This window comes from Hypanus sabinus, chromosome 10 (genome assembly GCF_030144855.1).
Source record: "Hypanus sabinus isolate sHypSab1 chromosome 10, sHypSab1.hap1, whole genome shotgun sequence".
Lineage (NCBI taxonomy): Eukaryota > Metazoa > Chordata > Chondrichthyes > Myliobatiformes > Dasyatidae > Hypanus > Hypanus sabinus.
This window is the reverse complement of record NC_082715.1, coordinates 35,840,638-35,859,556: the sequence shown is the minus strand read 5'-3', so window position 1 is coordinate 35,859,556 and position 18,919 is coordinate 35,840,638. Positions and strand designations below refer to the sequence as shown.

Below are 18,919 nucleotides of genomic sequence, written 5' to 3'. Positions count from 1 at the left end.
CTTGAATCTTCAGAAACAGCTCCATTTCTATCTTTAACATCTCTATTTTTCCTTTTCAGGGTTCTTTTGAAGACCCTGACCTGGAGTTACATGCAGACTTCGTTTTTTTGTGGGAATGGGACCTGCTCTCGGGGTCTCACGACTGGCAGCTATTCGATATACCATAGATGTGACCTAGAAGATTAGCGCGCCATCAGGGTTCCAGGATATCGTGGCTCTGGAGGTGGGTGGACTCGAGGTCAGTGCCACTGCCTGATGTATTGTGGGAGTACAGGGAAGAACAAAAGCAGCAAGCTGGCTGTTTGAGTTCTTTAGGCACAGAGCTCAGAAAAAGTGACGCAACAGACTTTTAACATCATAAATCAGCAAGTTGTTTGTTATGTCTCCCCTCTCGCTGTGAAGCGGGGATCCCTCTTTTTCCCTTATAAAGGAGGGAGAGAGCCTGTGGTATGTTGAATTATCAGGTAAATGAGTAGTCTTTGGGGTACTGCATTTTTTTGTCTTTATTGATGCTTCAGTGCTCAGAGGGAGTTGTGCCAATGCTTTTTTTTTGCTGGTGGGGGAAGGGGATCGTTGCATTGCAGCTGCTTACGCATGGGGGGGTAGAGTTGGGGGGGGGGGCTTTGAGGTTCTAACACTTAACTGTCATTCATTCTTTGGGGGACTCCTCTGTTTTCGTGAATGGTTGCAAAGAAAAAGAATTTCAGGATGTATATTGTATACATTTTTCTGACATTAAATGTAACTTTGAAACTTTTGAAACAACTGATTCCTTAATTTCTTCAACTGAATACCACTGTCTGTACGGATTGGAAATAACATCTCCTCCTCGCTGACAATCAACACTGTTGCACCTCAAATGATGTGTGCTTAACTTGCTGCTTTTCTCTCTCTACACCCATAACTACTTGGCTAAGTAACACCATCTATAAATTTGCTGATGAGACAACTGTTGTTGGCATAATTTCAGATGGTGCTGAGGAAGCATACAGTAGTCAGAGCTATTGAGTATTGAGTGTTGAAGCAACTACAGCCTTGCACTCAAGGTCAGTAAGACCAAGGAATTGATTAAGGACTTCTGGAAGGGGAAGTCAAGGCAACATATACCAGACATCATCGAGGGATCAGCAGATTAAAGGGAGAGTAGTTTCAATCTCCTGGGTGTCAACACCTCTGAAGATGTCTTAGGCCCAACATATTTCTACAATTACAAAGAAATTGTAAATACATCAGTAGCTGTATTTCATGAAGAGTTTGAGGAAATTTGATATGTCACCGAAGCCTCCAGCAAATTATTACAATTGGACCATGGAGAGCATACTAACTGTTTGCAAGACCATCTGGCTCGAGGGACCACTGAACAAGGTCAGAAAAGGCTGCAGACAGATGCACATTCGGCCAGCTCCATCATGGCCAGCAGCCTCTCCAGCATCCAGGACACCTCAAAAAGGTGACATCCGTCACGAAGGACCCCAATCACCCAGGACATGCCCTCTTCTCATGGTTACCATCAGGGAGCAGGTATAGGAGCCTGCAGGCCACACTCAACATTTTAGGAACAGCTTCTTCCCCTCCACCATTGGATTTCTGAAAGAACCATGAACCAACCCATGAATACTACCTCACTATTTTTGCTCTCATTTTGCAATACTTAATTTATTTTTTTTAAAGATATTATTGTAATTATAACTTAATAAAATGTATTGCATCATACTGCTGCCTCAAAACAAGATTCACAACATGTGTCTGTGATATTAAACTTTATTCTGATCAGCAGAAATCACATATTCCAATTTAACGATATGATTGTGGGAAATTTGAAATTCTGCAAAGACACTTTCCATTTAATTTCACTACTTTTAAATCTTGGTCAAGAGGCTCCAAGTTGTCCAGTTACTGCTCTTTATAAGAACTCTTGCAAATAGAACAGAAGCGCTGCAGATCATTTTTCTAATTCCTCCAGTAATAGACTCTGAAAACAAAAGCTGCTATTTTCCAAACTGAACCATCCAATGCAAGATTTAGCACAGCCAAATATCAGCTTTTAATGCTTTTGCACAATAAAACTAGATGCCTGAAGAACCAAGATGAATTTCACACCCTATCATGCAATGAAGTTATCACCTGCTAGGATTTTTTTTATTATCATCATCTTTTATTGACTCAATTATAGAGTCATGAGTCAATGGTTATTTGACCTCCAATACACCCTGCTTCAATATAATTTACTGTTAAGAAGCCGATTTTCATACAGTCTTATAAAAATTGGTAATGCTTGATAATTAATAGAATACATGGTGTTATTTTGTTGTCAAAACATTTTAAGTGAATAAATAAGGGAAGTACAGGGCTTCATTTGTTTTAACAATAGGTTTCACCTGCATGACTCCCTTACCAATGAACTGATCAATCACTAAGTGCAACCCCTATTAGTTTTCAGGAGAGTCAGAAGATTGAGCACCATGGTCAATTGTTATTTCAGTACTACCTATCCACCACCAACAGAATAGAAGTGATTGTAATATATTAAACAAAAAAAGTAACCAAGTCAGGTGCAGTCAATCAAAAGTAATAAGACTGGTAAGGAAATCATGTCATTGAAAACTACTGTTAAAATAAATTACCTCTTGTACTTCCATTGTAGAGTTACCTTAAAGTGTTCGGACACAAAATACCATTCTATCAGTCAACAAATATCACCAACTTATGTAAAAATATGATTGCATGAAAATTGCATAATAAGTTCTGCTGAAGTAGACTGGTGAGCAGAGGATGGGCAGCAACAACATAACAAATGAACAAACAAGGAAAATCAGGAATGCTATTCAAGATTCAAACTGAAGAAAGATTACCAGATTTGTTTAAAATGGATAATAGAGTCCATCAAAAAGGATCCATGTTTGAGTTCTCATCAGTGATCAGTCAATTAATATTAAACAGGATGACTGATAGACGGAAGAAGGCCGATGTTTCGAAGTCTAGGTCTTTCCTTGATGAAACTGGTTGCCATTTATCAAGAACAAATTTGCACTTAGCTATCACGAGGAAATCTGCAGATGCTGGAAATTCAAACAACACACAGAAAATGCTGGTGGAACACAACAGGCCAGGCAGCATCTATAAGGAGAAGCACAGTTGATGTTTCGGGCCGAGACCCTTCGTCAGGACTAACTGAAAGGAAAGATACTAAGAGATTTGAAAGTAATGGGGGGTGGGGGAAATACGAAATGATAGGAGAAGACCGGAGGGGGTGGGATGAAGCTAAGAGCTGGAGAAGGCAAAGGATCATGGGACAGGAGGCCTCGGGAGAAGGGGGGGGGGGGGAGCACCAGAGGGAGATGGAGAACAGGCAGAGTGAAAGAAAAGAAACAAACAACTAAAAATGTCAGGGATGGGGTAAGAAGGGGAGGAGGGGCATTAACAGAAGTTAGAGAAGTCAATGTTCATGCCATCAGGTTGGAGGCTACCCAGCTGGTATATAAGGTGTTGTTCCTCCAACCTGTGTGTGGCTTCATTTTGACAGTAGAGGAGGCCATGGATAGACATATCAGAATGGGAATGGGACGTGGAATTAAAATGTGTGGCCACTGGGAGGTCCTGCTTTCTCTGGCGGACAGAGCGTAGGTGTTCAGCGAAACGGTCTCCTGGTCTGCGTCGGGTCTCACCAATATACAAAAGGCCACACCGGGAGCACTGGAAGCAGTATACCACACCAGCCAACTCACAGGTGAAGTGCCACCTCACCTGGAAGGACTGTCTGGGGCCCTGAATGGTGGTGAGGGAGGAAGTGTAAGGGCAGGTGTAGCACTTGTTCTGCTTACAAGGATAAGTGCCAGGAGGGAGATCGGTGGGAAGGGATGGGGGGGTGGGGGAGGGAAAGATGTGCTTGGTAGTGGGATCCCGTTGGAGGTGGCGGAAGTTACGGAGAATTATACGTTGGACCTGGAGGCTGTTGGGGTGGTAGGTGAGGACAAGGGGAACCCTATCCTGAATGGGGTGGCGGGTGGATGGGGTGAGGACAGATGTGTGGGAAATGGGAGAGATGCATTGAGAGCAGAGTTGATGGTGGAAGAAGGGAAGCCTCTTTGTTTTAAAAAGGAAGACATCTCCTTCGTCCTGGAATGAAAAGCCTCATCCTGAGAGCAGATGCGGTGGAGACGGAGGAATTGTGAAAAAGGGACAGCATTTTTGCAAGAGACAGGGTGGTAAGAGGAATAGTCTGGGTAGCTGTGAGAGTCTGTAGGCTTATAGTAGATATCAGTAGATAAGCCATCTCCAGAGATGGAGACAAAAAGATCAAGAAAGGGGAGGGAGGTGTCGGAAATGGACCAGGTAAATTTGAGGGCAGGGTGAAAGTTGGAGGCATGAGCTCAGCATACGTGCAGGAGGCAGCGCCAATGCAGTCATCAATGTAGCGAAGGAAAAGAGGGGGACAGATACCCATAAAGACTTGGAACATTGACTGTTCCACAAAGCCAACAAAAAGGCAGGCATAACTGGGACCCATGCAGGTGCCCATGGCTACACCCTTGGTTTGGAGGAAGTGGGAGGAGCCAAAGGAGAAATTATTGAGAGTAAGAACTAATTCCACTAGACAGAGGAGAGTGGTGGTAGAGGGGAATTGGTTAGGTCTGGAATCCAAAAAAGAAGTGAAGAGCTTTGAGACCGGTCCTGGTGGGGGATGGAGGTATATAGGGACTGGACATCCATGGTGAAAATAAGGCAGTGGGGGCCAGGGAACTTAAAATCATTGAAAAAATGCAAAGCGTGAGAAGTGTCACGAACATAGGTGGGAAGAGATTGAACAAGGGGGGATAAAACAGTGTCAAGGTATGCAGAAATGAGTTCAGTGGGGCAGAAGCAAGCTGAGACAATAGGTCTACCTGGACAGGCAGGTTTGTGGATCTTGGGTAGGAGGTAGAAATGGGAAGTGCTGGGTGTGGGAATTATGAGGTTGGTGGCAGTGGATGGGAGATCCCCAGAGCTGATAAGGTTGGTGATGGTATAGGAGACAGAGGCCTGGTGCTCCTTAGTGGGGTCGTGGTCAAGAGGTAAATAAGAGGAGGTATCAGAGAGTTGTCACTGTGCCTCGGCCAGGTAGAGGTCAGTACGCTATTCTCTAGACTCATTAATCCTCAAAGTTCCTAGCATCTTTAAACTCCCATATTAGTGCCAGCTGAACTGTACTTTCATATATCACATTAAAGGAAATACTTCAAATCAGAAATATTAAGATACAAACAAAAATATACTGTATGTTATGTAAACAAAACATAATATCCATTTGAGGATTACCTATTTAACAAACAAGCACTTGAGGATAAAAATTGCATGGCACTACATTAATAGAAGAATAAAGACAAAAGCTTCAGCTTCAATTATTTTACTTCTTGATAAAGAAATCGAATCACCATAATGTGATTTTACTCAGTGAAATTTCAACCACTTCAGGTACAGGTTTCAACTGAAGTCATGAAATATAACCACAATTAAACAATTCATATAACTGGCCAGAGCTGACATTTATTTATTTAGTGGTAGAGCATGGAGTAGGTCCTTTTAGCCTTTTTAACCCCAATTAACCCTAATCTAATCAGGGGGAAATTTACAACAACCAATTAATCTACATGATATATCTTTGCATTGTGGGAGAAAATTGGAGCACCCGGGCAAAACCCATGCTTTTCATGGGGAAGAAACATAGAAAATAGGCGCAGGAGTAGGCCATTCAGCCCTTCGAGCCTGCACCGCCATTCAGTATGATCATGGCTGATCATTCAACTCAGAACCCTGTACCTGCTTTCTCTCCATACCCCCGATCCCTTTACCCACAAGGGCCATATCTAACTCCCTCTTAAATATAGCCAATGAACCAGCCTCAACTGTTTCCTGTGGCAAAGAATTCCACAGATTCACCACTCTCTGTGTCAAGTTTCTCCTCAACACAGTCCTAAAAGGCTTCCCCTTTATCCTTAAACTGTGACCCCTCGTTCTGGACTTCCCCAACATCGGAAACAATCTTCCTGCACCTAGCCTGTCCAATCCCTTTAGAATTTTGTACGTTCCAATAAGATCCCCCCTCAATCTTCTAAATTCCAGCGAGTATAAGCCCAGTTAATCCAGTCTTTCTTCATATGAAAGTCCTGTCATCCCAGGGATCAATCTGGTGAACCTTCTTTGTACTCCCTCTATGGCAAGATTGTCTTTCCTCAGATTAGGGGACCAAGACTGCACACAATATTCCAGCTGTGGTCTCACCAAGGCCTTGTATATCTGCAGTAGAACCGCTCTGCTCCTGTACTCGAAGCACAGAGACTCCTCATAGAACAGCTCCAGAACTGAACTCTGAACTCCAGAACACCCCAAACTGTAACAGAGTTGCACTACACTCCAGCTGGTCCGAAACAACTGTTCATTTCCACAGATGCTGCCTCCAGCATGTTGTGTGTGTTGCTTTGACCCCAGCATCAGCAGTGTATTTTGTGTTTATAGAGATTTTGCGCTAACTGCTATGCTACCATGGTGCCCAATGGAATACCTTCTCAATTATACACAATATAGCTGGAATTTAGTGCTTATTGAAATTGTAATTAGTTTGTATTATTAACAATATTTCACTGAAACAATTAATATGATAAAGTGGAACAGTCTTGGAAATATTAGTCTCGTTTGCTCGTTTTTGCTTCTAAAAAAAACACTTCATCTCTGCTCAGTGTTAAATTTTGCTTGCATTCTTCCAAAGAATCATATGGTTCAGAGCGATAAGATGCACGGCATTTCTTGAGTTACATCAAGGCATCATAGTCAAACAGTTTGAATCAAATGAACTCAGTGCACCCAAATCTAAGAAGTGAGTCCCTTCCCAGACTCAATCTTTTTGCAGGAACATATTGTTTAGTTGCAAAGTTTGTGACTGGTGTATGCCAAGCTCCTGTCTATCCTATATCATTTTCTGCAGTGATAAGGCCACATCAGGAAACACAGCTGTAAGAGGAAGGAAATAGTGTCTGAACCAAATGGGAAAAAAATCCTAAAGCTTCAGGATGTTCAGTTTGATAGAAAGCAATGGAAGCAGTACTTTGTATTTTCTCATTCTACACAAACACAGGAGCAAAAATAATTTAAAAATGTGGAAATTTGTTTCTGGCACTGTGCATTTCAGGAGGTGCAACTATAATTTCAATTCAATATTTTCAAACTTTTTATCAGCTTCTGAGAAAGCTGCATGTTTCTGAAATGTGTAATAATATTCAAAACATACTTAAATACAAGAGGTTCTGTTTGCCTTTAATACAAATAAAAATAAGACCTGCATAGATGAACACCAAAATTACTTCCATGATTTGCTTCCCCCACCCCACAAGAAAGTACTTCACTAAAATCTAATTACATAGCAGAGACACTGGACATTCACACAGTCAAATCTGCACAAGTATTTTTCCTTTTTAATAAAACAACTAGTCTAATAACACTCATTTTGCTTCCCACACACTTTAAGATTTAAGTCCAACAACTGTGTTCAAGTACACTGCTTTCAGATTTCTGCATGTTAACTACAAATTAATAACAGCTGGCTTCTCTTTTTAAGTTACCTCTTCTCTTTAATGTTTAAAGTTATACAATCATTGCTTAACACTTATATAATTTATCACACACTTCATAACCAATTTCACAACATGCACTTCCAATTCAGATACATTTGCAAATCTCTAATGAATTACTAAGTACTAAATGTGCCTGCAAATAGTTTTTCAATAAAGAGCAAACAAAAGACAAATAGAAATAAACAATCCTACTCTATTTCACATTTTAGCTCAATTAGTTATAAGTAAATACATGTAAAAGCCTCACCTCTGTTCTCTTTTCATCATCTCCCAATTCTTTAATTTGCTTGAACCGTTTTCCAAATACGCAGGCAAGATCAATGGCACTTCGAGAAGAGAGATCCTTTCCTATTATCCAATTGCAAAGAAAAAAGGTGATGATTAGAAATTATGCAAAACATGCTCAAACTCAACTGAATTAACCAAAACTCTACCAAATGTAATGGGCCATAATCACCTTATTTGAGCACAATCTTAGATTATTGTAACACTTGAGCTATCAACATTTGTAGCTCCAAAAAAATTATCATTTCTACAAGCATACACTTGAAAGCTTCTGTTGTATACTGGAGTTATAACATTGTAAACACTGTACTGGCATGTAACATGATTTGCTGGGTTACAGTGTTTAATGAACAAAACAACTTTTTTTTCTCTATTCTAACTTATTGCTCTTAACTTCAGAATTGGAGAAAAGGATATTATTCTGTATACTGGGTAGAGCTTACTGCAACATCAACATAAAAGCAATCTAATCAACCAGAAGACTAACAAAATAATACATTATACTTGTTCATTTATTTTTGAGGAAAATGATCCAATATTACATGTATTTGTTGGAAAAAGTATGAATTTCTGGAGCTTTCCACAAAAGCTATTTGGAGACAGGTGTCCCCATCAATGAGATGAGATTGGAGGTGTGGGTTGTAGGGGTGCTCTACCCTCTAAAAAAGAGACACACTAAGTCATGTTACTGACAGAGCCTGCTCTTCTCAAGAAAGATCTGTTTATGTGCACCGCACCTTGATCAAAACAACTTTGAGGACGTTAGAAGCAGATCCGTAGAGACACATGAAGGTGGAAAAGGCTACAAAAGCATTTCAAAAGACCTGAATCTTCACCAGTCCACACTAAGAGAAATTGTCAACAAATGGAGGAAACTCAGTACTGTTACTACTCCCCCTAGGATTGGCATCCTGCAAAGATCACACCAAGAGCACAACGTACAATGCTAAAGGAGATGAAAAAGAACCCAAGGGTAACAGCCAAAGCCCTGTAGAAATCTCTAGAACTTGTTAAAGTCTCTGCTCATGTGTTCACTGTAAGAAAAACACTGAACAAGAATGGTGTTCATGGAAGGGCACCACTGAGGAAACCTCTGCTCTCCAAGAGACTGCGAATGCTGTAATCTGGAGCAAAATACAAACTGCTGGAAAAATTCAATGAGATAGGCAGCATCTGTAGTTGACGTTTTGGGTCAAGACACAGCATTAGCCCTCTCAAGCTAAAGAACAGCGATGGTGAGATGAACTAAACTGCTTCCATTCTTGCAATCACAACTTAAAAGTGCCAGAATGTGGACATGAGACTCAAGTGAATGAATCATAGTCTCAGTTCTAATTCTGAAAATAATTATTGTGAACAGTATAAGCTTTAATAGCTGCTAATTATTATGCAGAAGCATTAAAGGAATGCCTTCACAGTCTAATAACATGATCAAGGAACTATCACAGAACGAAATTGAAGAGGCTTTAGCAAACTTTTCCATCTTAAATCCAACTGGTGTAAAGCAGAAGGAAACTAATGGCACATCAATCTAACTATACTTTTCTAACAAACCATAGGCAACCACAAGCTTAAAGTTAATATTTCTGGAGCTGACTACTCCATTGTTGAGGAGAATCCCTTGAGGGGAAATTGGAAATATGGATCCCCATCGGCACAGCAGTACTATGGAGCTTTGACTTATTAGTTGGATTGAATGAATGATTTGATTTTTCTCATTGAGATTACAGCTGAGCACAAAATAGCAATCCAAAACCATAGATAGCATGAAATGATTTATCGGTCTCAAAAAATGAGGAGAAGCTTCTTCAGAGACTATATCACTATTCTCATGTCAAACTATACGTTTATGAAATATACTCCATCTGGTTGTTTATGACTTGTATCCATCCACTTCTCCCCACTAATTAAGCATCAAAGTAGCGTTGATAGGGGAAGATTAATTGCTTCAGAAAACATGTCCTTTTTAGCAGCTCTTGTATGCTTTACATTTTTCTAGGAAAAGTGTTGCAAGACTGCCACTCATTTTAATAGAGAATTCCGCTTGGAAAGATGTCCAAGCTGAATTTTTTCTTTACAGATTTCAATGGGGAGAAAAAACAACAGGTGATAAAGTAAGGTTCACATTAATACAAAAAATGTCATTAAATATAAATCCTTTACTTTTCAGTTATTTTTGTTATGTATTTATATTTACCCAATACAGAAATTAATTTTATTCAAAAGTATTTATAATTATTTGAAATAAATAAAATTTGGAATTTTCAAGCCTTATCCTCAACATTATTTTAACTCAATATTATGGCTAGTTTTGTATTCTGGGACCCCTTTCATAACACTAAAATAGATGACATATATTTTGAATGTCTGGGGTTTCTGTTCAGAAGTTTTTGGATTAGCAAAAGGTATTCAAACATTCCAAGGGGTTCTACTAGTTGGGATATTCTACCATCATAAATATGCAATCTTGGAAAGTTATCCGTCTACATTTAAAAGCTTAACGTTAAGTAGGTAATTACAGGCATTGAAAGTGTAGTTAATTTGTTGTGCACTTTGTGTTCAAAAGTATAAAACAATTGTGTCAGGACAGGAGAACTAGATTCTCTCCAGCTCTGCTGTGTCAAATAAAGCTTTCTTATATCTTCCAATTACAGCCCTATGTGTCAGTGTAGTCAGTTACACAGCACACACAAATCATCCACCTAACAAGTAAATACCATGCTGTTAAAATTATGAATGTCAAAATTTAGTTAAGAATTAATATCAACTATTCAATACTACATACAAAGTGCTGCAACTCACCTTTGGTATATTTCTGGTAGTGGACTCGTTTCTTGGAAGATTTAGATTTTGCTTCAAGGCTGAATACTGTTTTATTCTCAGCCACTGATGATCCTATTAAAAACAAAAGCTCATAATATTTAGTCAGAAATAAGACCACCGCTAGAGTAAATTGATATTACTACAATATTGAAATCAAGGCAAAGGCGCAGAGAACTTTACTTCGTGAAATTATGTTTTACTATACATCCATGATGGTTGGGATGACACATGGGTAAAGTACCAATTATTTTAATCAGGTCCATGATCAATGACCAAAAACTAATTAATTTTAATATACTGTACAACTGTCTTAAAAGGCAGTTCAGTACATGCAATATATGTTTGCTTTCAATCAATGCTATATCCACAATTTTAAGCCTTTCCATCATCTGATTTCAGAGTAGTAGTTCTGTTGTGCTTCTTAGTAAAAATTATTAAAGATGAGAAACCAGGCACTATATAACTCATAGCCTTAATCCAAACGGGAAACATCATATACAATTTCTGTGAACTACAAATAAATTTCAAAACAGACAATAATCTCAACAAATCTATATCTGATTAACTATTCATATTTTGGTTAGCCAGATAATGCTGTCTTCTTCTAACCGTTCCTGTTGAACCATCTACTTCTGGGTGAAGAAACTGAAAGCAAGAACCTAATTTGTACACATTCATTGTGAAGTCTAGAGGACTGATAAATTTGGAAAGGTGAATTTATCAGCTACCTCTGCCTAAAGACTCTACACACTATCAATCTGCAGGTAATGGTGTTGTCAAGAATCCCCAGCATTATGCTGGATTCATCATTAGGACATAGCACAGGATCCAAAACCCTAGCAAGTCAAGTTAGAATTGAGCTTTCATTATTTTTCTTTAGTTTAATGTATTTAATAGTCTATAACGTTTGTTCATATAATTCTGTTATTTATAATGTTCTAATATTGTAATAATTTCTATTTTCTGAATGCACCAGATGTTTAAAAATGAATAAAAATAGCACATTTTACAGCTGACATAGCTCTATTCCCAGCAACATCCAATACCCTGTCATAGGTTGGCTCTCCATCAGAAATGTTAAGTACCTTCAGATATTTTACAATTTTTAAATTACAAGTAAAGATTTTGCCTTTTAATAAAAATGAAATATTCACCATAATGTCAAATAATGCATAGAAAACATGAAAGGAAACAAATGAGATGACAGAGCCCAAGTACCAGAACAGATAGGGGAGAGGTTGTTGAAAAAGACGTCGTTAAGGCCTCAAAGTCAGGAATCAAAAGGTTGAGCATCAAGCTACTAATGTTACGAGTTCAAAGCAAATTTTATTATCAGAGTACATAGATGTCACCACATACAACCCTGAGGTTCTTTTTCAGTGAGCATACTTAGCAAATCTATAGAATAGTAACTGTAAACAGGATCAATGAAAAACTGTGCAAAGGCAGATATAAATAAATAACAATAAATAACAAGATATGAGTCCTTAAATGAGCGTAGTTATCCCCTTTCAGTCATGAGCCTGATGGCTGAGGAGTTCTTGAACCTGGTGATGCGAGCCCGGAGGCACTTGTACTTTCTACTGGACGGCAGTAGCGAGAAAAGAGCACAGCCTGGGTACCAAGGATCTTTGATAATGGATGCTGTTTTACTATGACAGCATTTCATGTAGATATGCTCAAGGGTTGGGACGGTTTTACCTATGATGTATTGGGCCAAATCCACTAATTTTTGTAGGATTTTCTGCTCAAAGGCATTGGTGTTCCCATACCAGGCAGTTATTCAGCCAGTCAGCACATTTTTCAGCACACATCCATAGAAGTTTGCTAAGGTTTTTGATGACATGCTGAATCTCTGCAGACTCCCGAGGAAGAAGAGGCGCTGTCATGCTTTCTTTGCAGTTATATTTATATGATGGGTCCAGGACAGGTCCTCTGAGATAGTGACACTCAGGAATTGAAAGCTACTAACCCTCTCCACCTCAGATCCTCCAATGATTACTCGCTCATGTATTTCAAAGCAAGAGGTATTGTAGGAAAGGCAGATAGTCTCAGGGCATGGATCAACACCTAGAATTATGATACTGTAGCCATTAGTGAGACTTGGTTGCAGGAGGGGCACGACTGGTAGCTCAATATTCCAGGGTTCTGTTATTAGACGTGACAGAGTGGGAGGGATTAAAGGGAGAGGGGTGGCGTTACTGGTCAGGGAAAATGTCATGGCAGTGCTAGGTCAGGACACACTGGAAAACTTGTCTAGTGAGCTTTTATAAATGGAACTGAGGAATAAGAAAGATATGACCATATTAATGGGGCTATATTATAGATCACCCAACAGTCCACAGGATTTAGAAGAACAAATTAGTGGAGAGATCACAGATTGTTGCAAGAAACACAAGACAGTGATAGTAGGTGATTTTAACTTTCTACATATTAACTGGGACTCCCATTCTGTGAAAGGACCAGATGGGAAACAGCTTGTCAAATGTTTTCAGCAAAGTTTCATTAATCAGTACACAGAAGACCCAATGAAAGAGTGTGCTGTACGTGATGCGCTATTAGGGAATGAGACAGGGCAGATTACATAAGTTTGTACAGGGGAACACTGTATCAAGTGATCATAATGCCATTAGTTTCAAATTAAATATGGAAAAAAGATAGGTCTGGTTCATGGGTTGAGATTCAAAATTGGAGAAAGGCCACTTCTGATGGTATCAGAAATGATCTGGCAAGTGTGGATTGGGACAGGCTGTTTCCTGGCAAAAGTATACTTGGTAAATGGGAAGCCTTCAGAAATATTCACTCCTGATGAAGGGTTTCGGCCCGAAACATTGTCACTACCTCCTCCCATAGATGCTGTCTGGCCTGCTGAGTTCTGCCAGCATTTTGTGTTTTTACTTCCAGCATCTGCAGATTCACTTGTGTAGTCTTCAGAAATGTTATTTTGACAATACAGTGTTTATATGTGCCTGTAAGAATAAAATGTTAATATAACAAGTCTAGGGAACCTTAGTTTTCAAGAGATATTGAGGCCCTGGTTAAAAAAAAAAAGGGCAGGTATAGGCAGGTGGGAACAACTGAGGTACTTATGGAGTGTAAGAAATGCAAGAGGGCACTTAAGAAAGAAATCAAGAGGGCATGAGGTTGCCCTAGCAGACAAGGTGAAGGAGAAACCAAAGGGAATCTACAGATATAGTAAGAACAAAAGGACTGCAAGGGACAAAATTTTTCCTCTGGAAGATCAGAATAGTAATCTCTGAACGGAGCCAAAAGAAATGGGGGTGTGGGGGGGGGGGAGATCTTGAATGGATTTTTTGCATCTGTATTTACTTGGGAGATGGACATAGAGTCTGCAGAAGTGAGGTAAAGCAACAGTGAGATCATGGACTCTATACAGATTAGAGGAGGAGGCATTTTCTGTTTTGAGGCAAATTAGGGTGGATATATCTCCAGGGCCTGACAAGGTGCTCCCTTGGGCACTGCAAAGGGCTACAGCAGAAATCACAGGGACCCTAATGGAGATATTTAAATCATACTTGGGGACAAGTGAGGTATCAGAGGATACCTAATGTTGTTCCACCAGTTAAGGAAGGATCTAAAAGTAAACCAGGAAGTTATAGGCCGGTCAGCCTGACATCAGTAGTGCGAAGGTTATTGAAAACTATTCCAAGGGACCAGATACATGAGTATTTGGATAGACATGGGATGATTAGGGATAGTTAGAATAGCTTCGTGCATGCTAGGTTGTGTTTAAGCTATCTGTTTGGTTCCTTGTCACAGGCAGGGGTGTAATGGGGTCAAGCTTCCACTACCTATTAAATGCTCCCAATGGTGTGCACCTCAAATAGCCTCTGACAACCAAGTCCTGCTCCTGGCTCATCTAGAAGAAGGAAAATCCTCATCTCAAACCCCAGAGATACCCACTCACGGGGAAGGCTTCAGGAGTAAACTCAGAGGGAAAATACAAGGCTGGAGTCCCTAAGGCAGTCCTACATTGAGTTCAATGCTGTCTAGAAACTCTTCCAATGCTGCGAGTACCAAACTAGCAGTCTCTGCTGGTCCTTTGGATACATCAGATGCATGGAGAGGGTGAGCTTGCTACATGGGCAATAGCTTGCTCTCCATTTTGTATTGCTTAGACTTGCATATCTAGACAGCTGGGACACAATATTCTGACTGACAGAGGTCCTCACATCCTGAGGAAGTTATCAGAAAAGTTGATGAAGGCAAGGCAGTGGAAGTTGTGTACATGGACTTTAGCAAGGCACTTCACAAAGTCTCACATGGAAAGTTGGTTAAGAAGGTTCAGTCGCTTGGTATTCAGAAAGAGGTAGTGAATTGAATTAGACATTGGCTTTGTGGGAGAAGCCAGAGAGTAGTAGAAAATGGTTGTCTCTCTGAACTGAGGCCCTTGACTAGTGAAGTACCACAGGGATTGGTGTCGGGTCCATTATTGTTTATCAACTATATGAATAATCTCTACAATAATGAAAACTGGATCAGCAAATTTGCAAATGACACCCAAGTTTCAAGGAATAGTGGAAATGAGGAAGACTATCAGAGCTTGCATCAGGATCTGGGTCAGCTGAAAAATGTCTGATGGAATTTAACACAGACAAGTGTAGTGTTGCACCTGGGAGGACCAACCAATGTAGGTCTTGCATGGTGAGAGGCAGGGCACCGAACAGAGCAATCTGGGAATACAGGTCCATAATTAATTGAAAGTGGTGGCACAGATTGATAGGGTCATAAAGGAAGCCTGTGCCACACTGGCCTTCATAAATCAAAGTACTGCGTACAGGAGATGGGATGTTATCTTGAAGTTGCCCAAGACATTGGTAAGGCCTAATTTGGAGTATTCTGTGCAGTTTTGGTCACCTACCTACAGCAAAGATGTAAATAAGGTTGAAAGAGTACAGATAAAATTTACAAAAATGCTGCCAAGACTGGAGGATCCAACTTATCAGGAAAGATTAACTAGGTTAGGACTTTATTCCTTGGAATGTAGAAGATTGAGGGGAAATTTGATAAAAGTACACAAAATTATGAGGGGTATAGATAGGGTAAATGCAAGCAAGCTTTTACCACTGAGGTTGGGTGGGACTACAGCTAGAGGTAATGATGGGTTTAGGGTGAAAGGTGAAAAGTTTAAGGGGAACACGAGGGGAAATTTGTTTATTCAGAGTATCATGAGAGTGTGGAACGAGCTGCCAGTGAAAGTGGTGCATGCAAGCTTGACTTTAATGCTTAAGAGAGGTTTGGATAGATACATGGATGGTAGGGGTATGGAGGGCTATGGTCCAGATGCAGGTAAATGGTTTAATAGTTTAAGTGGTTCAGCATGAACTAATGGGCTGAAGTGCCTGCTTATGTGCTGTATTTTTCTATGACTCTATGAGAGAGATGAAATATAGAAAGGCAAAACTAAATCTCCAACAATAATTAAACACTCGGCACAAGAGATCCAGCCCTTATTAAATAAAATATTCAGTACTGGAGAAGTTATCTGATGCAATTAATACTTAACAGCATTAAAAATCACCTATCCCTGAATGAAGAAGCAGTGTTTCTTGTATCATATCCATCTTGCATTGAATAGTGAAAGTATGATATTAATCCAGCCAAGGTGTTAAATTAGTAGGAAAAATACAATGATTTTCTGATTTCTGCATTTAAATCTTTGTGATAAGGAAGTTGTTTAGCTCACCCTTTAACCATAATTGTTATTAATAGCCTCACTACTGCTACTACAAAAACCATATTATACCAAAACCTAAAAATCAATTCCTACCCTTATGCATTTTATTCTAGTCACTTCCACACTAGGCCAAGTTACATTATTCAATAAACATACTAATCTACACATTTTGGGGGTGTAAGAGGAAACCCACACAATTATGGGGACTCATAGAAAAGTACAGCACAAAGGCCTTTTGGCCCATCTGATCTGTGCTGAACCATTTAAAACACCTCCTCCCATCTGCCTGCAAAACTTGCAGAATGTACAAAGTTCACACAAACAGTATCGGAGGTCAGATTGAATTGCAGTTGCTGAGGCTACAAGGCAATGGTTTGACCAGCTGCAATGCTTTGCCACCCTGACTAATTTTTGATGAGAAAATCTGTGAAGAATACTAACATATTATGCCTTATTAATAGCAGGAAAAAAATGTTGTAGAAGTATCCTCTGCAAGTTTAAGGCATTACTCTTGCAGAACAAAAGTGTCAAGTGTAATAAATTTATACTTTGAAAGAAGCAAATAATTTCATCAGAGGCTGAAAATTTCAGGCTACAATAGTAGCATGACAAGAAAGCATGACATGCCTACATTAGATTTTGAGAATCAGCCTACTGTCCTCTAAAAAAAATTAGTGCACCAGTGACAACCTATTTTATAACTATTAGGAAAATCACCAGTGATGTTAGCACTGTATTCTGAAGTCATTTCAAACAATTGACTAAAATACAGTATTGAAATTCTATGGAGCACTAATTTTAACAAAATGCCCAAATGCCAGATAATCAGTAGAAATAGTGGGACAGCCGCCTTCAACAGTTTGTGAATGTTTCCAGTGGCTGTAGTTAAAAATAATCTGATGGAATGCCCAAGTGTGACAGTATCTACCCGAGTTGATGCAAACTACTTGTCAGAACATGATGAAGTTCACAGCAAAGACTAATGTCATATTGACCTAAAATGCATCAAGAATTGGTATATAATCAAAAGGGAGGTGAAATCTAAATGTTATGGTGGTAATACAAACATCAGACAATTAATGATTTAACCACATCACATACTGTTCAATACATGAAAACACCATTGACATTTCTCCATGAATTCAAAAATAATTCCATGGATATCCCTAATTTCATTGAACTGCATTGCAGGTATCACAAGGGAAAAGGGATCAGATAGTTATTTCTGAGAACCAATTCCATCCAAAAGGAAACAAAGTGTTGTCTACATGAAATCTGTAGGAGGAAATTCCAGTTGCACCTTATTTTCCACTTTTCTGTGAATATCATAATAGATTTCCCCAGGACTTTACATTTCAGTCAGCATATCCTGGGACCTCTTTACCCCATGGCTCATTTCTTCCTCAAAGTCTGGCTGGAGTACAAATGAGTGAATCTAATAAACTTATCTTTTGATGTTAATAGATACTGGAGTAATCATTAAGAAGTTGCAACACTAAGCAGATAATTGCAAAATTGTAAGGATATCCAAAAATAGAAATTTTTAAGATATGGGCATCACTGTTAAGGCCATTTGTTGTCCATCCCTAAATGCTGATGAGGTGATGGTGGTTAGTCTGTTTCTTCTGTTTATGGTATTCTCAATGGTATTAGGTAGGGCGATCCAGGATTTAGAACCAGCAACAATGTTTTCAAGTTAAGACATTAATGTGCCTTACAGGAGAACCTGCAATTGATGGCCTTTAACCTTATCCTCTTGGCAGTAAAAGCTACAGGTTTGGAAGCTGCTTTTGAAATAACATTAGTAAGTAATGTCTCTGCCTTTCATAGGTGCATAAGGTATAGCCACAATCCACCAATAATGAGGGTTTTAGATGGCAAATGAAACACAAATCAACTGAGCTGTTTTGCCTGGATTATACTGAAATTCTTTGGCAATGCTGGAGCTGGAAAAGAACAAGCAGGATCTCTCGGTGGCCAACCATGTTAATTCCAATCCTTATTCCCACATGAAATTCTATGGCCTTCTCTTATGCCACAATCAGACCACTCTCAGGTTGGAAGAGAAACACCAGATATAACATTCTCTCAAACTTCTGTTAATTTCTTCCCCCTCCCCCATTTGTTTTACCATTCCACATTTTGGCTCCCCTTCCCTTTTTGACACCCGCCTATCACCTCCCGCTGATGCCCCTTTCTTCCCTTTCTCCCATGGTCCACTCTCTGCTCCTATCAGACTCCTCCTTCTTCAGTACTTTATCTTTCCACCTATCACTCCCTAGCTTCTCTCTTCAAACCCCTCCCCCACCCACCTACTATCCCCCTCACCCAGGTTCACCTGTCACCTTCCAGCTTATATCCCATCCCCTTCCCCCACCTTCTAAGTCTGGCTTTTTCCCCCTTCATTTCCAGTTCTGAAGGTGGTCTCGGACCAAACTGCCAATCCAGCAAAAAGCAGAGGTTCACAACAGATTCCCATCAGGGCAACATGCAGTCTGGTGGATGTCTT

At 39.7% G+C, this 18,919-nt stretch overlaps 1 protein-coding gene across 1 annotated transcript in view; it reads right to left on the bottom strand.

Moving 5' to 3' along the window:
* The window catches only part of pinx1 (PIN2 (TERF1) interacting telomerase inhibitor 1), a 108,303-nt gene that overhangs the window by 72,781 nt on the left and 16,603 nt on the right, over positions 1-18,919 (bottom strand). The window contains exons 5-6 of the mRNA XM_059981659.1: positions 10,692-10,784; positions 7,852-7,952 (exon numbers count right to left, since the gene is read on the bottom strand). Of these exons, the coding sequence (XP_059837642.1) occupies positions 7,852-7,952; positions 10,692-10,784 (194 nt within the window). The remainder of the gene's footprint in view (positions 1-7,851; positions 7,953-10,691; positions 10,785-18,919) is intronic.